General features: G+C 52.5%; 1 protein-coding gene across 6 annotated transcripts in view; it reads right to left on the bottom strand.

Moving 5' to 3' along the window:
• ACOX3 (acyl-CoA oxidase 3, pristanoyl) overlaps positions 1-24,980 on the bottom strand; it is a 67,253-nt gene that overhangs the window by 25,298 nt on the left and 16,975 nt on the right. For 2 of the 6 annotated variants that reach the window (XR_012434600.1, XR_012434599.1), the window contains exons 3-12: positions 24,634-24,867; positions 23,695-23,769; positions 23,132-23,221; positions 19,732-19,875; positions 16,735-16,823; positions 10,442-10,538; positions 7,845-8,027; positions 5,498-5,620; positions 2,949-3,065; positions 250-372 (exon numbers count right to left, since the gene is read on the bottom strand). Coding sequence is in view for 4 of the 6 variants with exons in the window: in XM_045392070.3 (XP_045248005.2) it covers positions 250-372; positions 2,949-3,069; positions 5,498-5,620; positions 7,845-8,027; positions 10,442-10,538; positions 16,735-16,823; positions 19,732-19,875; positions 23,132-23,221; positions 23,695-23,769; positions 24,634-24,867 (1,279 nt within the window). In the remaining 2 variants the exon portion in view is untranslated. Of the gene's footprint in view, positions 1-249; positions 373-2,948; positions 3,185-5,497; positions 5,621-7,844; positions 8,028-10,441; positions 10,539-11,919; positions 12,032-16,734; positions 16,824-19,731; positions 19,876-23,131; positions 23,222-23,694; positions 23,770-24,633; positions 24,868-24,980 lie in introns of those variants that run through there. The other 4 variants (XM_045392070.3, XM_045392069.3, XM_074039350.1 and 1 more) reach the window with 3 other exon arrangements.

Here is a 24,980-nt window from a genome sequence, read left to right as displayed (position 1 = left end):
CAAAGCATGGAGAATGTCCAGAGGACCCGACAGCCACGGACCCATGAGCCAGGGTCTGGGTCTCAAGGACTCTCCCCATCCCAACCTTTGCCCATGCCTTGGGGAGTCGGTCGGCACTATCTGATAATATTTCTTTCCTTCTGCACATCTAGGGTGCGTCCACAGAACAGCTGAATCAGTGGGGCCAGGAGAACCCACCCCCGCCAGGTTGTGTTCCAGGGCCCCCACTAGTGTGCAGCGGAGCCTCACCCCGGACCCGGTGTGCCAGGAGGCCCAGCAAATAGTTGCTTGTCTGCTGCAGCAGGACGTTGTTGTCACCTTCGTATGTGCAGTTGGGATCGTTGTCATCTCTAAGGACACCCAACCGGTTCACTGCAACAAAGCCACAATAGTACCATCATTTAAGATGCATATTTGTGAAACAGCCAGTCACTATGTGAGAATTTAAAACGCCCTAAGAGGCTGGGCGCAGTGGCTCATACCTGTAATGGCAGCACTTTGGGGGGCCAAGGCGGGTGGATCACTTGAAGCCAGGTGTTCAAGACCAGCCTGGCCAACATGGTGAAACCCACCTGTACTAAAAATACAAAAATAGCCGGGTGTGGTGGGTGTGTGCCTGTAGTCCCAGCTAGTCAGGAGGCCGAGGCAGGAGAATCGCTTGAGCCTGGGAGGCGGAGGTTGCAGTGAGCTGAGATTGTGCAACTGCACTCCAGCATGGGCAACAGAGCAAGACTCTGTCTCAGAAAAAAAAAAAAAAAGCCACGAGTTTGAGACAAGCCTGGGCAACATAGTGAGACCCTATCTCTACAAAAAATGAAAAAAAAAAATTAGCTGAGAATGGTGGCAAGCACCTGTAGTCCCAGCTACCCAGGAGGCTGAGGTGGGAGGATTGCCTAAGAGCCCAGGCATTTGAGGCTGAAGTGAGCCATGGTCATGCCACTGTACTCCAGCCTGGGGGACAGGGCAAGACTGTCCAAAAAAAAAAGCCCTAAACCCAGCTTGACCAGACACAAAAAACTGTCACCCCTGCTTCAAGTCCCAACCCCAGCTCCTCCTCACTGCTGTCAGCAAGCCCTGCACGGTCATCCCGCAGAGCCTCCCCCGGCATGGGGTCGCTGACAGGAGGGAACCATCTCAGCAAGCTGACGCCCCCAGGGCTGCCCTTCTTCCTTCTGTAACTGAATGAACTCTTCTTTTAATACAGGAAATATCAAGACAACTTTGCTTTTGTCTTTCCTATCAATTAGCTGGATGCCTTCACATAGGTTATAAGGCTTGCTTTCCAGACCCTCACGCACTGGAGCCTGCTTGCTCTGATGGAAAGTGTTCTCTGAATGTGAGGCTGGGATGGGCCCAGCAGGAAGGGAGCGGAGCTGACTTCTCACACTCACATACTATGACTGATGGATCCTGAGAGCATGAACGGACTCCTACTGCAGCCACGCTGCCAGCAGGCTTGTGATTAGGCTTGTGACCACCTGGAACACCTGATCATTTTCTCCTGACTTGCTGTCAAATCTTGCCACGTGCCTCCTGTCATGTAACAGGTTGGCCACTGAACAAGAGCTGGGAGAGTCCCCAGCAGAAACATTTGCAATTGATTTTCTAAACCTAGATGGAGCTTTGGTTGTGTTGGTCTCAATCCCAGCATATGTGTATATATATATATATGTATATGTATATGATGAATCTTGATTCCATTGTCTTTGTTGTCTGTAGTACTGCAAGATTCAATTTCGTTATTCAACTATTTATAGAATCCCGATGAGTTACAACGACAAATAAAAACTACTAAGGGCATTGCGCAGAGGACAAAGCATGCAAATGAGTAACTTATGTACAGCCATGGCTACCCACATGGCAGTAAGCGACAAAGGCAGAGTGTGGTGGGAGTGAGAGGCCACATTGCTGCCGGCCCATGCTAGAACAGGTGCGAGTTAGAACTGCAGTGGTGGGCGGATGATCGCTGAAAGCGTGTGTGTAGTTCTAGACAGAGCATCGCCAAAACTCTCACAAACTTGGCAAAGGGCCTAAAGCGCTCCTGGAGGGCAAGAGAGTTTTGCAGATGCTGTGGCTGTTTTGAGTGTGTACATGGCCTTCTTTGAGCAACCAGTTTTTGCCAGTTAATTATTTAAGATTAGCACACAGGAAGTTTTGCAGGTAAGCTCTAAATAATGCTGATGATAATTCTAATAATAACAGCATTAGCAAATAAAAAAGTCAGTGGGCATGCACTACAAGCCAGATACTAAGCTTACACTTCATACATGTTAATTCACTTAATTCTGGCAAGAACCTATGTTGTGGGTACACTATTATCACCCCCCACTGTAAAAATAAGAAAACTGAGCACAGTGAGGTTAAGCAACCTGCCCACAGTTACCAGGCTGTTAAGACGGAGCCAGGACTCAATCCCAGGCAAGCTGGTGGCCCCTGTTCTTAACCACACAACAGCTGCCTCGGTTATCGTCAATGCTGATATAACTGACTCTTTTTCTAAGTGTAAGAATTTTCTATCCAAATAAAACATGATGCTAGTTTACTACCAAGCTGTTAACCAAACAGTTAAAATTCAAATGAGCAGATCAGCTGCTCTCTGCCTGTATTTTGGCCAAAGCATCAGGCATCTGAAAGCAGTGGGATCTATCTAGGGCAGGGGTTGGCAAACTTGTTCTGCAATGGACCAGAGAGTAAATATTTTCAGCTCTGCAAGCCACATGGTCTCTGTCACAGCTGGGATTACTCAACTCTGCCCTTGCAGTGCGAAAACAGCTGCAGGAAATGTGCAAATGAACGGGGGTGGCTGGCTGTGTTCCAATAAAACTTTATTTGCAAAAACAGGTGGCAGGCTGGATTTGGTCTTCAGGCCACAGTCTGCCGACCCCTGGTCTAGAGTCAAACAGCAGGGTTAAGGACAGGAAACCACCATGCGCTTCTCCAAAACCTACTGGCTAGATAGCCGTGTCCTCCACACGCCTCCCGGCATTCCTGAATTCCTTGCTGGGCGGTCCACGAGGCCAGGGGCTTGCCGGCTGATGCCAGAGCGTGGATCTCACGTCCAAGCTCTGCCTTTGGGTGAGGGAATCCAACAAGAACAGGTGAAAAGAGACTTTCGACACCAAAAAGTCAGACGTCAGCAATAACATCAAACCACCATATCACTTCTAGTCTAATACAAGACATCCTGAAAATGACAGAAGAGGAAACCTAATTGTAATTAGAAATAAAAAAGGGTCTTTATCCAAGTATGGGTACACTGTGGTACGCTCATACCATTTCACAACAATGAAAACACCGCTCCAGACAGCAAATAGCTTTCGGGGCCCTGACATGGCTCCCAGAAGCAAACTGCAGAAGAATGTACGTCATGGCCCAGTTTATATAAAGTTTATAAATGTCAGAGTGAATGACACGCCATGGAAGGTTGCAATTGTTTGCAGTGAAACCATGAAGAAAGGCCAGAGAATCAGACCCAACACCGCAGACAGTGCTCCCTCCCAGGACAGGGAAGGGCCGGGGCCAGTCCATTCCAGAAGGCTGCGAGCGCCTCGGTAACTGACGGTCTGCTCTGCGTGGGTGCTCACTGCGCCTCCCTCGGGCCTAACATGTTTCATTGAGACTCCTTTGCTGTCCATGGCCACACTACCCTGAATGAGCCTGATCTTGGAAGCTAAGCAGGGTTGGGCCTGGTTAGTACTTGGATGGGAGACTGCCTGGGACCAGCAGGTAACGCAGGCTTTTCTTTTAAGGGAAAAAAAAGAAGAAGAAGAAGAAGACTCCTTTGCTTCTACTTGATATCTAATGATGAAAACTTAAGAGACTGGGCCAGGCACAGTGGCTCACGCCTGTAATGCCAGCACTTTGGGAGGCCGAGGTAGGCAGATCACTTGAGCCCAGGAGTTTGAGAACAGCCTGGGCAACGTTGGCGACACCCTGTTTCTACTGAAAAATACAAAAAATTAGCCAGGTGTATTGGCGGGCACCTGTAGTCCCAGCTACTCTGGGAGGCTGAGGCAAGAGAATCGCTCGAACCCAGGAGGCGGAAATTGCAGTGAGCCAAGATCGCACCACTGCACTCCAGCCTGGGCAACAGAGCGAGACTCCATCTCAAAAACAAACAAAAAACTTAAGAGACTGATTCAAGCTAAAAGAAGAATTTTTACTTTTAAAAAAGAAATAAGGCCGGGCGCGGTGGCTCAAGCCTGTAATCCCAGCACTTTGGGAGGCCGAGGCGGGCGGATCACAAGGTCAGGAGATCGAGACCACAGTGAAACCCCGTCTCTACTAAAAATACAAAAAATTAGCCGGGCGCGGTGGCGGGCGCCTGTAGTCCCAGCTACTCAGGAGGCTGAGGCAGGAGAATGGCGGGAACCCGGGAGGCGGAGCTTGCAGTGAGCCGAGATCGCGCCACTGCACTCCAGCCTGGGCAACAGCGTGAGACTCCGTCTCAAAAAAAAAAAAAAAAAAAAAAAAAAAAAGAAATAAATTAAAAAAGAAAAACAAGAGGAAGACACACAAACACACACACACACACACACAAACGTTAAACCCAATGACCCATTTTATGAGTGTTTTCAACTTCACATAAGGGGCTGAGTCGAGGCCCTCCTCTGCCTGGGTTAAACCGCTGAGTTTCAGAAACAATGAGCCCGGTCACCCTTTACAACATTATTCACAGGACAGTGTCAGAGCTGGCAAAAGCTCCACTGACTCACGCTCCCAGGAAAACACAGGCTTAACCCCTTCGGTGGTCAGAAGCGCTCCCTCCTCAGGCCTCCCGAGCCTGGGATTTGCTCTGCCACCAATCCTGCAGGTCATCCCTTCGCCATCACCTGCCGTGAATGCGGACACCAGTAATATTTCAAGATATGCTAATTAGATGCAGGCTTTTTCTGATGTTGTACGTAACTGCAATCTGCAGTATTTCTCCTCTGCTTCCAAACATGGTTATTTCTTTCGATTCACATTTCACTCCTGCTCAGGAGCAGCAGGAGGGACAACGGAAAATCAGGTCATAACCATCCACAAAGAAATCCGTTCTCGACGTTTCTTTATGCCGAGGCTGATCTCGGGATTTGCACGCTTGTTTCTGGCACAAATCCTCTGACTGTCAACTCAAATCCAGTCAGTGGGATTCAGACCTTTGTGCAGCTGTTTACAAAAGGCTCAGAACCATGAAGCCGCTGAGGGGCGGGTAATGTGGATTTTGCAAAACCGTCAGGTTCTCAAAAGAAGACCAACAGCTGAACTCACAGACTGGAACCAAGAGTCGTGTCAGCACATCCTTGAGAGGCAGGAGTGTGGACGTGTGCCCAGCCTGTTCAATTGCAGCAGAGGCCAAGAGCTCCGAGTGGGTGGGAACAACTGGAGGAATGCGTCCTAGGCTCTGTCCTTGCAACTCAAACGACTGATTTTGCTTTGAAATGAAGGCTGAATCTGTGCTGCTCCAACCGTGTGAGATTCAAACGATGCTGCTGAGGAAGCAGAACCACCTCACCTGTCTGGCGCTGCGGTCTCCCGAGGCATGTCCTCGCTGGAGCTCCACCAGGTCCAGGAAGAGCGACTTGGAGAAGTGGTCTAAGGCGTAGGCAGCTGCCAGATACGGAAGCAAGCGGCATTGCTAGAACAGACAAGACACCTGTGTGAACACACCATGGTTCCCATGAAGGGCAGCCCATCCTAGGGACCGTGAAAGCCAGTGCAGGGAGAGGCCGTCAGGGCCGTGCACCCACGAGTGCTGAAGGTCTCCATGTGTCTTCCCGGCACATCAGAAAACCTTCATCCTGACACGCTTTCAACTCAGCCAGTTCGGCTTTCCCCCATGGCCCCTGACGGACAACCCCAAACGCAATTCGCTAAACGGCCACTATTCACAGCTGTCCCATCAAAGTCACTACAGAACAAAGTGCCAGTCCATCTGTGAACTCAGAAGGCCGCGCTGCTAGGGGCCAACTCCCCGGCACACGGACTGACTGGCTGACAGCACGTGCCTCATGAGCCTGTGAGGACGAGGCTGTCACCCTGGGACAGATGGGAAAGCTGAGGCCCACACAGAGCTGGCAGCCCCTCGAAAGGCAGAGTGCACGTCTTTTTCACTTTGTCTGAAACAGCATAGGGTCCACCTATTGTTGGATGGGTGGGTGGCTGGGTGGATGGATGGATGCATGTATGGTGGGTGGTGGGTAGGTAGATGCATGGGTGGGTGGATGGATGAATCCGTGGATGGGTAGATGGATGGGTGGGTGGATGTGTGGACAGGTGGGTGGATGCATGGATAGGTGGGTGGATGCATGGATGGGTGGGTGGGTGGGTGGCTGGGTACATGGCAGGACAAGCCTGAGAGGATCCTGAGGAAACCGCCATCACCACCATGGTCTAACGTGTCAAGAGTGCTGAGCTGCCATGGCACCAGCTGCCTCCATGCCCTAACTTTTTAAAATCCTCACACTGATCCTAGGAAGAAGTTTTATCATCAGTTCTAATTTACAAATGATAAAATGAGAGCATAGCAAAGCTAAAGACCTTGCCTGAGGGCACAAAGCCAGTTGGGGGTGGGCCTTGGTAGTGAGGTCAAGCATGGTGGCCCCAGTGCGCTCTCTTGACTGCCGAGCTGCCCTTGGCACCCAGAGTGCTGTGACCATACACGGGAGAGGATGGGTGCCACACAGGCATGAACAAGAACACTTACTAAACAGGCTCATAGCTCTGGTCAAAGGATGTGGAAAAAAACAACTGCAATTCTGTTACAATTTCCTCGAAGTTTCACCCAAATCTACCTTTGTTCATGCACAGCTTGGTCCGGGACCTGGGCCTGGGTTAGCCTATGAACTTTAACTGGATTTCCTATTTGATCCTCAGTTCCCCCACCGGTAAAATGGGAGTAATCCCAACCCTCTTAGCTGTGAAGACCAAACCCATGGCACAGGGCTCATGCCCTGCAAGCACCACAGGAACGTTCACTGCGAAAATTCATCCCCCTTCCGTGAAACAACATCTGTGCTTTTCCACGCTGCTGCCTGGGCTGCGTGTGTGCACGTCCACAGCTGCCCCATCTCTGAGGACGTGTAGGGCCCACGCTCTGTGCCCACGCCACTGTTCTAAATGCCATCGCAGTGAACAGGGCTGTACGCTCAGCTGCTGCTTCTTCCAGATCACCTGCCAGGCATCATTTCTTAGGGATGGGATGAAAGTGTCAAAGAGCATGTACAGGGCATGCAAGGCCACTGCCTGCCAAGCTGTAGCGGCCTCACCTGAACGTGCGGCTGTGCACACAATCCACCTCCCAGAGCCGCCCCATACTTGCTTCCTTCTGGCCGGGTGCGGTGACTCACACCCGGACTCCCAGCACTTTGGGAGGCCGAAGCAGGTGCATCACCTGAGGTCAGGAGTTTGAGACCAGCCTGGCCAAAATGGCGGAACCCTGTCTCTACTAAAAATATAAAAATTAGCCGGGCATGGTGGTGCATGCCGTAATTCCAGCTACTCGGGAGGCTGAGACACGAGAATCACTTGAACCTGGGAGGCGGAGGTTGCAGTGAGCCAAGATCATGCCCACCGCACTCCAGCCTTGGTGACAGAGCAAGACTCCATCTGAAAAAAAAAAAAAAAGACTTGCTTCTTTCTATCGTCCTTATTTTGGCTACTTCACATATACTCTTTTTAAATTAAAAACCATTTACTGGAAGCCTTGTGGCCTGAGGTGCCGCACTCCTGCTAACTAATCATCCTGTTAATTGCCTTAAGAGCTTTGATCAACTCCCAGTAACCAAACTGCAACTATGTAAAAGAAGTGAATTTGCACATAAAATAGAAAGACAATGAAAGGATGCTTGAAAACCCTGTACCTGCATTGGATACTCAAGCACGGCTATTTCCTCCTCCTGGGTGGGTCCAAACTGACGCCGAGTGGCTGAGAAGCGAAGAGCGATGGCTATGGCCAGCTTTAGGTTAACGACGGCCAGGCTCAGGATGGAGACCCGGCCAGAGGACAGGCCCCCCAGGGACACTCCGAAGCGCTGCCTGACGTCCTGCGGAAGGAGTGCAGATGATGAGCGCAAGCCCAGCCGCGCGGCCAGAGCGGCCTAGAGGCGAAGGTGCCCTCGTTTGTTCATTCAGAGTAGACCGGTGCCCACCTGCCCATGCCTCATCCCCAGGGTGCCCCAGGCACAGGACGGTGCGGCAGTGGGTACAGGTGTCACTGATGAACCGTGGATGGAATGGGGGCACTGGGGAGGGGACACCCAGCTGCCTGGAGAAGGGACAGTCCTCGCAGAGGGAACGGTATGACAGCACTGGGTAACAGTGCTCCCACTTTGGGGACTTGCAAACCATCTGCCTGGAGATTCCAAGGCCCACCTTTAACCTTGGCAAGAATCAGATGTGGCCTGTACTGCCAGAGGGCAGGGGCGGAGTCCATTAAAGGAAGCCATGCCAGGGGGTTTCACGGACACCTCTCCTTCCCTGTGTGCCTGTCAATAGGCAGCTCCTTTCCGTGCGTCTAGCTGGAATCTTCCATCCACTACCTCCTCACACGCATCACCGGCATCAGTAGCGGCTGTTGCTAAGGCCTGTCCAGGCTGTTGTGGGCACATCCAGTCTACAGCCCTTGCCACGTGATCTGACCGTCCTTCCTGCCCTGCCCCTTGCTGCCCCATCAGGCCCGCTCCTCTGACCATCTAGGTCCTTCTTCCAAGGCAGCATGGTAATTGTGTGTCTGAGTGTATTAATCACACTCTCACACAGGAATCACATCTCATTGTGCTTAAAAACATATTTAAGCCGGGCGCAGTGGCTCATGCCTGCAATCCCAACACTTTGGGAGGCTGAGGTGGGCGGATCACCTGAGGTCAGGAGTTCAAGACCAGCCTGGCCAACATGGTGAAACCCCGTCTCTACTGAAAATATGTAAATTAGCCAGGCATGGAGGCGGGTGCCTATAGTCCCAGCTACTCGGGAGGCTGACGCAGGAGAATCACTTGAACCTGGGAGGCAGAGGAGAGGTTGCAGTGAGCTGAGATTGTGCTGCTGCACTCCAGCCTGTGTGACAGAGCAAGACTCAAGAAATATATATACATATATATTTAAAGTGATTTCCCTTTAAGGGTATAAAATATGATTTCACTGTCTTCATGCATTCACTGTCATGTTTGAGAAATCTGAAGTTCAAGTGTTTTTTATTCCACTGGAGTCAGATCTGGAAGATTCTAGAATTTTCTCTTAGGGATTCCTCAATTTCTCTACCGTGTGCCTGGGTACGTGCATAGGTACTTTCTTACTTTTCCTCTTTGGTCCTCCATGAGTCCCTTCAACCAAAGGCCTTCTTCTCCTCTCTCATTTAGAGACATTTCTCTCCTTTATTTCTCTAAACTTCATTTCTTTCTTTCTTTTTTGAGATGGGGTCTCGCTCTGTTGCCCAGGCTGGGGTGTAGTGGTGCAATCATGGCTCACTGCTGCCTGACCTCCTGGGCTCAAGTTACCCTACCACCTCAGCCTCTCAAGTAGCAGACTACAGGCATGTGCTACCATGCCCAGCTAATTTTTGCATTTTTAGTAGAGATGGGGTTTTGCCACATTGCCCAGGCTGGTCTGGAACTCCTGGGCTCAAGCGATCTGCCCACCTTGGCCTTCCAAAGTCCTAGGGTTACGGGCATGAGCCACTGCACCCAGCCTTCATTTTCTTTAATCCTCTCCTTCTGCCTTCTAGAGGACAAGTTTCCAATCCCTAATTCATCCTCCTGAGATAGTCATCCCATCTGCTGTGCTTGTTCTTCCAGTCACTTTATTTTTAATTGATGTTGGATCTCCGTTTGTGAGCCGCTCCTGGTCTCGTGTTGCTGGTTCCCATTCCGGGCACCCTGTGTGTCTCTGGGCATCCCCATCACGCTCCTTCTCCATCGTGCTTCCTGCATGTCAGATGCTGCATGCTGCTGGGAACTGGTATTCCAAGGGTGTGTGCTCGGGGGGGGCCCACCTGCTGTGAGCTCATGATTCCTGAGGGCCATCAGCTACGACCTGGGCCACTGCCCCCCGAGACCATGATCTCTCTTCTGCTCTCCATGAACTTAAACCAGGCGTGAGTTCTGGACACCAGGGGACTCTGTTTGTCGTCCCCCTTTGTGGACAGTTCGCCAGGAGACCCGTTTCCTTTGAATCTTCAGGAAAGCGTCACTGGAAGTGGGCAGTCCTCTAACTGCAGCCCTCGAAGGGGAGTGGGCATTGTCAGACCCAGACTCACCCCCTGTACACCAGCACCTGGTGCTGTGGCTGTCCCGAGTCCCCTTCTAGTGGGAGCACCAGAACCCAAACCAGGAGAAGTATGCCCCAGCGACGCCTGGCCCATGTGGAGGGGTCTCCTTTCCAGGCGCAGGGAGGAGCACAGAGCCAGGCCCTGCAGAGGAAGGCACTGGGAAGTGCGGCACACAAACGGACCCCATGCCTGTACCTTAAAGGGGCTGACGTAGGTGCCCTCGGGGGTGACGTCTCCCATCCGGTTCAGGAGGCTCTGGCGAGGAACTCTGACCTTGTGGAACATGGCGAAACTGTGTGGGGAAGCAGCAGGGCTTCTGTTAAAATGGGGTCCTGCCCTGAGGCTCTTCTCTTCTCCCCCAAGGGCAGCCGAAAAGGTGATGCAATCCCCGAAGACAAAGAAAATGGCAGAGGGCACGCCAGTAGACAGGAACATTCAACCAACTTTCTATTAAAGAAAGTAGTCTAGGCAGGAACAGTGGCTCATGCCCAGAATCCCAACTCTTTGGAAGACCGAGACAGGAGGATTGCTTGAGCCTAGGAGTTCGAGACCAGCCTGGGCAACACAGTGAGACCCTGTTTCTAAAAAAAAAAAAAAAAAAAGGCCCGGTGTGGTGGCTGTAATCCCAGCACTTTGGGAGGCCGAGGCAGGAGGATAACCTCAGGTCAGGAGTTTGAAACCAGCCTGACCAATATGATGAAACCTCGTCTCTACTAAAAAAATTAGCCGGGAGTGGTGGCTTGTGCCTGTAGTCCCAGCTACTTAGGAGGCTGAGACACGAGAATTGTTTGAACCCGGGTGGCGGAGGTTGCAGTAAGCCAAGATCTCGCCACTGCACTCCAGCCTTGGTGACAGAGCAAGACTCCATCTCAAAAATAATAGTAATAATAATAATAAAAGCATTGTGTATATGGTAAGTTGTACTCCAGGTACAGAACTCCAGATATTCAACAGAAAAGACAAGAACTGTGTTTCTAAAGATTGGAATCTCTGATTCTCATACTTCAATCTCAAACCAGAATCCACAATGTGATAATATTGGCAAACTGAGGTTTAAAACTCTTAAGTCAAACAAAATAAGTGGTGTGATGGCATCGGTGCTCCCTCGGCAAGCAAACTCACTTCTTTTGAACAGATGAGCATAGGATTACACATACACACACATTGTTATGGCTCATGATGTGTTAATAACCAGAGATATCTGTTATGGTCGTCTGGTCAGGAAAACCTATTTCACAGCAGTCTAGGGAATAAGGCTGTGCTAGGTTATGAATATTACATAAACTGTGCAAAAACCCCCCAAAACAAACTTCAAAATATCAATAGTTCCTATAGCAACTTATCTGATTCCTAAGATCACATGCAATGCCTTAGGGCAGCAGTCCTCAACCTTTTTGGCACCAGGGACTGGCTTTATGGAAGACAATTTTTCCACAAATGAGGGGGAGGTGGGGGTGGTTTCGGGATGATTCAAGCACATTATATTTATTGTGCACTTTATTTCTATTACTATCACATTGTAACACATAATGAAATAATTATACGATTTGCCATAATGCAGAATCAGTGGGAGCCTGAGCTTGTTTTTCTGCAACTAGATGGTCCCATCTGGGGGTGATGGGAGACAGTGACAGATCATCAGGCATTAGATTATCATAAAGAGCAGCACTCACCCTAGATTCCTCACATGCGCAGTTCACAGTAGGATTCACGCTCCTGTAAGAATCTAATGCCGCCAGCGCTCTGACAGGAGGAGCAGCTCAGGTGCTCGTGCGAGCAATGGGGAGTGGCTCTAAACACAGAGGAAGCTTCGCTGGCCCACTGGATGCTCACCTCCTGCTGGGTGACCTAGTTCCTACCAGGCCACAGACCAGTACTGCGGGCTTGGGGACCCCTGCCTTACACAATAGTCTTTTACTAACCCATGGAAAACACCGTCTACAAAGAACAATCGCACATGCTGGGAGGGAAACGGAGGCACCCCCGTTTCCTGCATGGGCTCTTCCTTTAGTCCTGCTCTGGATGCCCCCATACCCCCGTCGCCACCTGGTCCCAGGCTGTCAGCTCTGCAGGCTGTCAGCTCTGCCGGCCTGGCCCGATTCACTTCCTCCCCTCCATCCCCACCTAGGACCCAGCACCTCCATCCCTACTCAGCTCCCCTGAGCGGATTTCCTGCAACAACCATATTGGCTCTTCCCTAACTCCACCTCTTCAGCCCGTCCTCCCTGTGGGAGCACGGCCCTTTCCCAAAGGCCTTCGGAATGGCAGTGGCCAATGTGGAGAGTCCGCCCAAAGCCGACCTCCGTCTGCCCCTCTAACAGCAACGACGCCTTGCCGTGAGGTGGTCCCGCCTGCCTGTGGTGCCCCATCCACCAGGCTCTCTTCTGGCCTCGTGCCCTCCCTGCAGTCACTGTTGACACCAGGCAGCCCTCGGCCCACCTGGGAATTCTGTGCCCCACCCTGGGAAGGGTATGAGGCAGACCCCAGGGTGGGGTCCCTCGACCGTCACCTTTCCTGGTTCCTGGGTGAGCTAGCTGCCTCTCAGCAGTCTCCCGGGGCTCACTTCTATGAGGGGGCCACCGTGCATGGGGCCTCCCAGACTTAAGGGACAGGCACATAAGTGGCATGGTATGAACAAGCCAGGTGGGATCAGATGACATCCTCTGAGGCATAAGGGCCAGGCCAGGATCCCAACTCCTGGGACAGCCTGAGGGAGAGACACAGCAGTTTCCATGCTCCCAGAAGGAGCCAGGCCCTGGGGCCGGGTGGGGATGGGGCTGGAGCTCCTTAGGGAAACCTGGGCGACCTGGTGAGGGAAGGGCTCTCAGCCGCTTTGCCGGGCACCTGCCCACCTGCAAGAAGCGAAAGGCAGTGGGGGGGCCAGCTCCTCCAAAGCCCTAGGCCCAACTGCCCAGCTGGGTGGCAGCTTCCCCCATGCCACAGCCGCACACTCAGAACACCCCACCGCGTGAGAAAAACCTTGCCTCGGTGCCAACAGCCCCAGCGTGCTCCAGCCTGTTACTTGAAAGCCACAGAATGCCTTTTCCAGTATGATCTGGTCACAGTCAGCGCACTTTTCAAGGAGTGGAAATTCTTTGCCCATTCTCACCACACGGAATATATGTATACTTGCAAAAACATTCCCGTGAGTTTCAAGGAAAGCAAACTTCCACGAAGTCTCATGGGATCCCTTCTGTTCCACAGAAGCTCTTCCAGTGGCGGTCAGATGTGGTCAACTCAAACGCAAGCCAGATCCCCGGCGGGCGATGTGTGCGTATGTCACAGGTGTGTGTGCGCACAGCACAGGAGGGGTGTGTGTGTGTCACCGGACATGCATATGGCACAAGAGGCCTGAGTGTGGCGCAGAAACCCTCACCCCAACCCCCAGGAGCGCCCAGGCCTCAGCACTCACCCCGCACCCTGGGCCTCCCGCTTCATATCACAGCAGCTTCCTTCCTCCCTTGGGGCCTCGAAGGGCCCCCCAGCCCAGCCCAGTCTGCCAGAGCAGACCGTTGAGTTTGGCGGGCCTCCTCCCAGCCACCGCCTCAGTTCAGGGCAAACGCAAGGAGAAAGACCCTTAAGTGCAGCCCACCTTAAGAGTCTGGCTGAAACTATCACTTGAAAACATCTTTATGGTTTTGCTTTTAGAGCTATTTGGCTAAAATTAATCCGCACAATTTACATTTACCTCGGATTTGTAGGCAGTCATCCCACATACCCAGGAGTTCTTGTAAAGTGACAAAATCTAACCTATAAATTGTAACCACTTTTTTCAAGATAAATGATTTCAACATTGGTAACAAAAATCGCTAAATGATAACGCTGATCTTGGAAAAGATGGACATCCAGGCAGAATTCAGCGGGGAAACCTGGAGGGAACACCGGTATCACTGCGCCCCCTGCTGGGCGCACTGCCCAGACCCGTCAGCCCTGGACCGGAAGGTGCATTTCTGGAAAGGGGCGAGAGCAGGTCTCCAGCATCACCCCTGTTGGCTCCCATCCCAGCCCCACCTCCGCCTTCAAAGGCTCAGGGATCAAAGACAGGAGCATCCCACTGCATCCCTGTCACCCTGCAGAAAGCCACGGTGGGAAGGCTCTGGAGGCACGGGGACCTGGCTTGGTGGAGCAGCTCCGAAGCAGTGTCAAACGGTTGTCGTCATTGTGTCCGTGGCGATCCTATAGCAGAGTGTATTTCTGAGTCTTACAAGAGCCTTTACCGCATCAGTGTGATGTAGTAATCATTAATGGTTTGATCTAATGCTCCTTTGAATATTATCCCAGTAAGAGGTGTGGATTCAATCTCTAGAAATACGTTTATTAGGGGGGAACCAAGTGCAGGTTTTCACTGCAATGTCCCAAAATAATGTCAAAGCCTCTCATTCATGAAACTGAAGGAGCAGTGAAGAGCCTTGCTCACACCCGAGGCCGCCCACTGGATGTGACAATTCACCACCGCCATACGCCCGGGAGGAGACGCCTGCCGGGCCTCACGTGCACACATAGGACACTTCAGTAGATGGGGTAACGGTGCCTGTGGCTGCAGAGACCTGAACGGGATCAGCCAGGTCTAATGAAAGGATGATGCAGGTTCTCCAGAACAACGCAGTGCCTCCCACACCCCATTTCCTGCACGGCGCTTCAGAGCTTCTCACCCCGAGGCCAGAGCCATCCTCAAACAGACCAAACCGCATCACGTTCTCCCGATGGCTGGGGGCTTCCCGCTGCCCTGAGGGCGAAGGGCCTGAATAACGACCTTCCATACCCGTCACACGGGCACTGTCCCTGCCAAGCGCCTCCCAGGCACCCTGAGAAAGTAGTCATGCAAGAGAATTGGCAGCCGCAGGTCAGGGGTAACGCTCTCCTCCCTGCCAACTCCAACATTAATGAGTAGGTTCCTTAGTTAATGTTGGTATAGGCCAGTGAGAACCCAGAATTCTGCAGGACAGGTGGAGTTAGGAGGGCTGTGCAAATGTGTCTTGTTTCGCTTTTTTTTTTTTTTTTTTTGCCTGAAATCACAAGAATTTGCTTTTTAACAATGTCCTTTTACTTTCTTCTCAAGTTGACACTGTATACAAATCAATCAAGATTTTCCTCTTTAGTACAGTCTGGGGTCCTGCCTGTTTTAAAGGACTAGCAGAGATCTAAGACACTCCCTGCCTGTCACCCTGACTTCTTAGAAGAGACAGGCAGAAGGCGGTTTCTCCACAGCTGGGCAGATGCCCACTGGCCCATCTTCTCCCTCTGGAGACATCCTGGTCACAACCACCAGTTATTTCCAGCAGCTCCTCAAGGCAGCCTCCTCTCCCCTCCACCAGCCTTGCTATGAAGCCGCATATCTAGAAACGCTCTTGAGACGTCTTGCAGGCCATCAGGCTCAGGCACCTTGTCCCACTCCCCCCAAGCTATAAATCATCTCGTGGGCACAGAGGGGTCTGCACCCTGCTGGGTCAGGCTCTCAGGGAGATGGCGTGTGGAGTCCAGCATTCCCAGTGAGGGAGGCACCAACCGGGCCAGTGGCCAGGAAGTTCAAGCCCGGCCTGCTCAGGCAGGACCTGGCAGGGCCCTGGCACAGGAACCTCTGTTGTCACCTACTTTACGGATGAGGAAATACCAAGAAAGCTGGTCAAGGTGACACAAAGGGCTGGCTGCACACCTATCTCAATCCAAAGGTCATGCTGCTAATGACCCGGAGCCCCAAAATCCAATCCCTCAAAGACCCTCAAGGCCCTTGAGGCCTGGCCTCCCTACCCTGTCCCCATCCCAGCACCCGCCTGGGCCTGACACTTCCCACTGCTCCCTCCACCTGAAACGCTGCACATTCCAGAATCACTGGCCGCTTCTCCCCGGCCACCCAGGCCTCCATGTGGCCATCAAGCATTCATTAGTCTTTCCAGGCCCCTCCCCAAGCCAGGGTGTGCACGCCCATCCCACCCTTCAGCCAGGCCTTGGCCACACCAACCCAGTGTCACATCTGTGCTGCTAAATGGATATCTGTGGGCTGATGAAACAAATAAACTGGCGGAATTCTCTTTCTAACCACTGTGACACTGAGATTACCCGGAAAGGAGCAAGCCCACTCCGGAGGCAGAAACTGCAGATATGGGTCCCTTGAGATCAGCATGGATGTGTGTGGAGGCCGAGCCGGGGGAGGCTCAGGATGCCGGCGAGGACCTCACACAGAGGAGGCGGCCCCCCAGGCAGGGGCCCCACCAGCTGCGCGCAGACACCTGCATCTGATCTGAGAGAGGGGAGCCGCCTGCCAAGGTGAAGCTGGTTTGCTGAGGTCTCTGATCAAGCTGGCCTCCCAAAGTGGAGTTCAAGCAGGACATGGCCAGTGCACGCACAGGGGCTAGGCATAGGTCCCCACAGCGTTTCAGTCTAAGAGGGCAGGGCACGGCACTCATGGGGCCGGTGAGATCTCAGACATGAGCGACACGCAACCTGGGCTTCTGCAGGAAGCTCAGGGCTCAACAGCCTCCATCACTCACCCGTTATCCAGACCGTTCTGCCCGAGTTTCTTCCCCATGTCGCCGACCATCACTCCGGGCATGGGAAGAAGGGTCTTCGGGTCCCGGATCTATACAAAGCCACAGAAAGCAGCAAACAGCAACTGTTACAATCACACAAAAATCAAAACAAATGTGTTCAGAAACCCACAGGGTGGGCCACGGGCTCAACGCTGGGCGGCTGTGGGTTAAACCATCCTCCAGAAATGATACATCCAAGTCCTAACCCAGGACCTGGGAATGGGAGCTTATTTGGAAATAGTGTCCGGCAGATATAATGAATTTAAGAGCTTCAAGATGAGGTCAACCCGAATCACCCAGGTGGGCCCTAAATCCCACGGCAAGTGTCCTGTGAGAGTCAGAAGAGGAGTGGGCGTGGGGAAGAGGGGGCCACGTGGAGACGGAGGCAGAGTGCAGCGCTGGGGCCACAGGCCTGGGGCCACCAGGAGCTGGAAGAGATAGGAAGGATCCTGCCCTGGAGCCTTCAGAGGGAATGCCACCCTAAAGATTCCTCCATTTCAGACCGCTGGCCTCCAGAGTTGGGAGAGTATATTATGCTGTTCCGAGTACCCTGGTTTGTGATGCTTTGCTGTGGCAGCAGCGAGAGACTAACACGGGGGCCGGTGCTGCCGGGAGGACGTCGGGAATTTCATACTCATGTTTTAGACTCAGGACTTCCCGCTAGATCTTAGTAAAGTGATAAAATGGCTGCGCAAATAGGTGCAGTGGGAGAAACGGCTATGATTATTCTGGTCAATCACCATGCCCCAAGACACAGGGCCAGCCAGCTGATGGCTGCACACTGTGGGAACCCAAGGGAAAGGACGTGGAGCTCCATCCTTGGGCACTGTTACCACAGGGATTCCCAACCATGGGACGCGCCACCTTCCCCTTCCCCACCAGGGGACACGGGTGGTGTCTGGAGAGATTCTGGTTGTCTTAACTGGAGGGAGCTATGACACAGAGTGGGCAGAAGCCAGAGGTTCTCAGCCCAGCCCAGGCACACAGGGCGCCCCAGTGAGCGCTACCCAGCCCAAACTGTCACCAGTGCCAAAGTGGAAAAGCTGCTTTAGAGAAACATGGAAGTGGTGCTGCTGGGAATGTAGCTATGTGCATGACCTGCTAGCTGGCTTCTGTTTATGTCTGTGAATTCACCATCTAACTTCACTGAACTCTAAAATAAAGAAACACTCCAAAAGGGCTAAAACCCAAATGTAAACTTCCTCTCCTTTTCTAAAAGTTTTCAGCAAGACCCAATAAAGATTCAGACACTGTCTCTCTCTCACACACACACACACACACACACACACACACACACACACACACAAAAGAAGAAAAAACCTGCAAAAGATGCCCGCTCCTCCACCCATCAGCTCAGGTCTGGGACACGGAGCACAATCCTGTCCAAATGACCCCAAGACCACCGTTTCCATCCCTCCTTATCAGGCAGGAGGCCGTGGCTCTGGGAGGGGACTCAGGTGTCCTGAGCACTTGGTGCAGTGGCGCTCCGACGGCGAGAGGAGCGACACAATCCTGCGGAGTGTTTTTAGCACAACATGAATGAGTCTAAAACACTGCGGTTCTATGGCCCAAAAATCAGACACGCCGAAAGCTGCCGAATTCTAGTCCAGGCAACTCCACTCCAGGTAGAAACCTATAATCACAGAAACAAGGTAAACGGGCCTCAGGTAACTATGATGCTGTCATAAAGACATATTTGGCCTTGTCCCTGCTTCCCAGCACACAACTCCTAAAACCCTTAACTCTCTGCAGTGGTGAGAGTCTTGTGCGTGCTCATGAGATGGCTGAAGACCCCTAGGTAGCTTCAGGATGAAGACCAAGGTGCAATTAGGGGGTTGGTCAGAGGCACAGGCCACAACCTGGACTTGCCATCGGCATCCAAAGGGTTGGGGAGCTTCTGTGGGACTGAGCCCTCACTGTGGGGGTCTGAGGCTCACCCCAGGTGAACAGCATCAGTATGGAGTTAAATTAGAGGACGCCTAGCTGCTTTCTGTTGCAGAGCTGCGTGCTGGTGGGGAGAAACCCACACACATCTAATGTCAGAGCGTTGTGTTGGCTGCATGACAGTAGGAAAACCATTTCGGTTTTGTCCTGTATCCTTAAAATGAAAAAAATCTCTCTGGTCTGCATTAGCTTAAACATCAGGTCAACTGAAAATTAACATGAGCAACAAAAGAAAAAAAGAAACATAAAACTGGACTTCATCGAAATTGAAAAACTTTGTGCATCAAATCAACTGGATGGTCTCAGCCGGAAGCCTTGGCCAGGCCCTCTCAGCTGTGTCACTGGGGGACATTGGGCTGGTTGGTTCTTTCTAAGGCAAGGGCAGGGCTGTCTGCACCATGGGCGGAGCTGCAGGATACACTGTGGGTGGGGCTGTCTGTGCACCGTGGGAGGGGCTGTGGGATATACCATAGGCGGGGCTGTCTGCACTGTGGGCGGGGCTGTCTGTACACTGTGGGCAGGGCTGTCTGCACTGTGGGCGGGGCTGTCTGCACTGTGGGCAGGGCTGTCTGCACTGTGGGCGGGGCTGTCTGCACCGTGGGTGGAGCTGTCTGTGCACTGCGGGTGGGGTGGTAGGATACACTTTGGGCAGGTCTGTCTATGCACAGTGGGCAGGGCTATCTGTACTGTGGGTGGGGCTGTCTGCACTGTGGGCAGAGCTGTCTCTGCACTGCAGGTGGGGCTGTAGGATACACTGTGGGCGGGGCTGTGGGATACACTGTGAGTGGGGCTGTCTGTGCACTGTGGGCGGGGCTATCTGCACTGTGGGCGGGGCTGCCTGCACTGTGGGCGGGGCTATGGGATGCATTGTGGGGTGCTCGGCAGCGTCCCTGGTCCACTCACCAGATGCCAGAAGCATCCCCCACCCTAGTTATGACAAAAATAACTCCGGACATTCCCAATGCCTCCTGGGGGTAAACACTGCCCCCACTGAGGGTCACCCCAGTGTCCTACCTGCACGATAAAGGGATGCAGCCCATGGCACTGGTCCCCCGGCACGTGCAGCTTAGCAAACACCACTGCGTGAGTGGCTGTCTTGCCCATGTTGCCAACCCAAAATTTGGCAGCTTCGAAATCAGGGGAATGTATGATGAATTCCTGCACAAGGGAAAAAGGTTGGTTATAATTAGCAAGTGAAGCACATGCAGAATTGGTGTTTTCCTTTTAGACAGGCTTCCATTTTCTACGTTCAAAATCTCTGAGGCAAGAGTCGAAACGGATCGCACATTTCAGCTCTTGTATGGCAGGGGCAGGCCTCTTTTTTAAACAGAGCCTATTCCTGGGCCTTATGACTTAACCTTCAGATGCAAAATGCTCCACAGGCAGGCAAATGCTTCTGGCGAGCTTTCATTATCGTGCACAGTCCTCCGTCCCTGACCACACCCCTCAGGTGGAAACCCCGCCCTGCAGTCCACTCAGTCCTTTAGGACATCTAATTCACAACACCCCGCTGCCCTCTGGCTCTCTCTCCCATCCACAGCTCCATGATTGACAGTTACATCCCAAACGCCCCGAGCACAAGGCAGCCGCTCAGCGCATCAGAAGGAAGGAAGGAATGAACGCATGCGTGAACTAGCAGAAGGGCTGTGGCATCACAGCGTTCGGGGTTTGGCTAGAAGGGGTGTGGACGGATCCCCAAGGAACACTGAGGGTGCTGCATGGGTCGGGAGCGAAGAGCACGTGGGAACAGGCAGGAGCTGGGCTGCTGGGGCTGGGCCTGCCCCAGGGGTGTCTGCTGGGAGCCCCGTGAGTAAGGCTGGGAGGGAGGATGTGGACCAGCAGCACTGTGTAACATGGCCAGAATCTGCAAGGGAACAAAGATGAGCGCCTTCAGGCCCTGGATGAGCGGCCCTGGGCCGCCTTGGGAGACACCGATCCTCCACACGGGGCTTGCCAGTCACTGCCAGGGGCTGTCGGCGGTAAGTTTTGGTTCTGGTTCCAGCCCCTGCAGGGTGGGAGGTGCCCGGGAGGGCTTCCTCCTGTCCAGCCAGTGGGACTCTGTAAACCGAGAGTAGTGAACAATCATCCTACAGGTTCTGAAGTTTCACTGAGAAGTAGGAGGTGGGGTGGCTGCCAGCCATGCCTTCTGTTCTCTTCTCTCAGGGGACCACCAGCTCTTTGCCTACCAGAGTGAGGAGGGCTCCCAGTCTCAGCCAGTCTCTCCCCATTCACTCTTCAGCACGTGGCAGTTCTGATACCTCCACCTGTCACTCATTCTCCGCAGTGCAGGTGTGCACTGCAACACCAGCCCAAGCCGGCTCCTCGGGGCCTGCCCTCCTCCACACAGATCTTTCCCACCGTCTCAGCTGTCTGGCTGCCTCCTGTGCCCCGGCATATCAGCTTTGCTCTCCGGAGGGCCTCCATGGCACCTGGCACACCTCACTTCTCCCTGCTGGTGTCTGTGTCTCCCCCCGGCCCACAGCTTCAGGATAGCAGAGACCTGTCTGCTGTGCTCACCGCTTCCTGCCCAGTCTCAGAAAGCTGTGCCTCCCACACAGCAGGTACCCAGCAATGCCTGTTGTCCAAATAAATGCTCAGCCAGCAGCCCAGCCTGGATCCCAGGCACCCCAACTCTATGGATCTGAGGCCACACTCTGACCTCCACTTAGGGATCAAATGCCAAGAAGGAGGTGGAAATGGGAACTGGTCCTCTGATACCCCACCCCAAGGCTACCTGGGTGCTGTCGTCCATCTGACTGTCAGAAAGGGCCCCACCTCCTGGCACTGCAGGCCACAGGCAAAGAGGGCAGCAGGAGGAGAAGCAGCCATGGGGCGAGAAAGACCTGCGTTCAGATAAAGATATCTTGTGGCTTAAAAGAAAGTTCCCAAGAGAGCCTCATGCCCTACTTTACTCCCAGTCCCACTCTGAGCAGGAGCCTTGGCCCCACTCCCAAGGCCCCACAGCAGGGGCACCCTGTGAGAGGACCACCTCTTATCCCTGCTGGGCCGGGGGTCCACTTGGGTTCATTACTGGGCTCTTCCATGCAGTACCCCAGGCAGAGTCCACACAGCCCGTGCTGTGGAATGAATGGATGGATGAAAGAATGAATGGACGGATGGAAGAATGAATGGATGGATGGAAGAATGAATGGATGGATGGAAGAATTAATGGATGGATGAGAGAATGAATGGATGGATGGAAGAATTAATGGATGGATGAGAGAATGAATGGATGGATGGAAGAATGAATGGATGGATGAAAGAATGAATGGACGGATGGAAGAATGAATGGATGGATGGAAGAATTAATGGATGGATGGAAGAATTAATGGGTGGATGAGAGAATGAATGGATGGATGGAAGAATGAATGGATGGATGAAAGAATGAATGGACGGATGGAAGAATGAATGGATGGATAGAAGAATGAATGGATGGAAGAAAGAATGGATGGATGAAAGAATGATGGATGGATGACTGTTGAGCATATCCGCAGGTGCAGAGCTTCACTTCCTGCCACACAACAGTCCTCCCTGACCACTGCCAACAGGAGAGGGTGGAAGGTGGGTGAGGAAAGACTGGCAGGGAGACCTGGGCCTCAGGGACAAGCGGAGGCCAAGGAGAGTGATGTGGCGGCAGGGAGGCAGGGCCAGGGGAACAGAGCGGGGTGGATGGGGACCCTCCCCATCCTCCGTCCCAGGCTTGCGCCCCTCCACAACACTGACAGCCCTAGGGCATCCATCTGTAGCCCATCTCCCTCCACCCCTGCACCCCTCCTCAGCACTGACAGCCCCAGAGCATCCATCTGTGGCCCATCTCCCTCCACTCCTGCGCCCCTCCTCAGCACTGACAGCCCCAGGGCAACCATCTGTGGCCCGTCTCCCTCCACCACACCGGAAGCTCCCAGGCAGTGGACTCGATGCAGGTACCAGAGAGGTCAAGAGGATGGCAAGGGCCCGAGGAATCAGACTGCGGTGGCAGAAATGGACAAGGCAGGCTGTTTGCAGAGGGAGAGCCACAAAGGGCAGAGGGCAGGGAGCATGTTGTATCCACGGGGCCCAGCGTAGAAACCACGGGCCATGTGAACAGTTTATGAATCCACTATAATAGGCAGCCAGGTAAACAAGGCAATAAATTTTACAGAATGAGGGCTTCTTCGCTGCACTCAAATTACACACAAATCCAAACCACGATCAACTCCCCATAAAGCTCGTGGTGGGCACAGGCTTTGTCTTCCAACGCCTGGTCTCCCGAGCCCCACTTTTCAGTGTGATGAATCTCAGTGTGTATTTCTACATACATGTATGTGGACAGGCCTCTTGCTTTAATTTTTTTTCTTATTCCTGGCAACCACATTCGCACTCGTGACATCTCATACGCTCCAAACCCAGGGAGCCAGCGGAAGGTAACACCTACCTTAGTGGCAGGATCGTAGTGGGCAGTCGTACGAATGGCCTTGGTATTACTGCCGTGGCTTAGCTCAGTCAGAGCAAAACATCCAAAAATCTAAAAGTCAAAGCACAAAACGATGGAAAGCAAGAAAAGTTCTTTGTGCACATGCCCAGAAGGCATGTGCTGCCAACTTTCCTTTAAAGATGAAACCACATATCAAAGCCCCAAATTTCCATCTACCCAACTAGTGACTTGACTGAGTCGTGCTGCCACGCTTGGCTGGCAACCACAGCAGCCTAAACCAAGCTGACCGCAGCTGCTCCAACTCAGCAAGGTGGCAGGAACTGCTTGTCAGGAGAAGACAGTGGAAGGCCTCAGCGACAATTCACCTGGTGCTGAGGAAGTCAATGTGCCTGTGTTTGCTAAAGAACAGTGCTAGCTAATTGGTGAGAAGCCTGAGAACACTAGGAAACAAGAAGAGCATGAGCCCCCTAGGCACCCACTACTACAATCATCCCTTTTCACAAATCTCTACGGAGATCAAGCAAGAGAACTAGGCTCACAATTCCCTGGGAGCCAGAACTTACCTCCATACTGAAGATCTTTTGAATATAGGTGAGATGTCTTTCAGAACCAGAACTGTAAACTGCTGATCCAAAAACCTGAAAGTATAACATTGTCCTATCAACAAGGGCAGGTAAGAAGAGTACGGCTCTTCCGGAACATCACAACAGACAACGGCACGCTAACACCACGCCCACCCTGGTTCCCCGCCACAATGCACTTTCCCTGAGGTGGAGAACGAAGCAACGAGAGGTTAGCCAGCAGCCCAGATGCCCCAGGCCAGGGTCTCCCCACACACAGCGGCCCGGGTCCCTGAGTTCATGTGAGTGGTAAGACCTGTGTCCCTGTGCCGAGCAGCTTGTGTAAGGCACACAGAATCACTTGGGACTTAAGATGCCTGCAAGGAGTCCTGGGGGTCTGAGGACAGCAGGGAGACAGAACAGGAGGCTGTGTGGAGCGCAGAGGCCACAGGCCCGTCAAACATTGCAGGCAAGGCTACGGGCAAAGCCATTTTGCCCAAGCTCAGCTCTGCTGGTATGTTACAAAGGAAGGAAAACACAGGTTTCTTACTTTGGCCTACTTTTTTTTTTTTTTTTTTTTTTTTTTAATCATTTGTTTCTTTTTTTGTATGAGGCAAACAAACAAACAAAAAAAACAAAAAAAAAAGTCCCACCAGCTCCTCTTCTGATGGGACTTGAAGCTTCACCACATTGTATTTTATTCAAGGACTTATGTGTGTAAATTTGCAAATACATGATGGTGGATGAGCTTGAAAATAAAAGAATGAAAAGGGGGACTGAAATTTTTTAAAAAACATTAAAAAAGATAATTTTAAAAATTTGCAAATATAGCTGGAAACACTGGAGCTTCTCTGCCTCCCGGTTGGCCCTGGGACAGGCATCCCTCAAGGCTCAGCACAGCAGGTGAAAGCCGTGTCCTTCTCCCCTAGGCCGCACGCTCACCAAGGTATGGAGGAGGTACTTGGCAGCCAGAGAAGAGTCATACATCCCCAGGCACTGAATCAAGGCGGGGACCTTCAGAGGGCTCTTGAACATGTCTTCGACACTGAGGAAGTCATACTCGAAGATCCGCTTGCATCGAAGGAAGTTCAGCTCACGATACTTGTCCAAGGACAGATCGGCTCCAGGGGAACGGGCGAAAAGAGGGTCGTTCTCGAGAGCTGAGAAGATGGTTTTCTGGAAATGCAGGAGATGGGGAAGGTTTATTTGGAGTAAAAGATGAACTCTCCATGTGTCCTTATATAGTTTACCTCCAGGTCACAGGCTTCATGGGATGCTGTCTGACTTAA

This window comes from Macaca fascicularis, chromosome 5 (genome assembly GCF_037993035.2).
Source record: "Macaca fascicularis isolate 582-1 chromosome 5, T2T-MFA8v1.1".
In the NCBI taxonomy this organism is placed as follows: domain Eukaryota; kingdom Metazoa; phylum Chordata; class Mammalia; order Primates; family Cercopithecidae; genus Macaca; species Macaca fascicularis.
The sequence above is the reverse complement of the archived record's forward strand: the minus strand, read 5'-3'. Positions and strand labels throughout refer to the sequence as shown.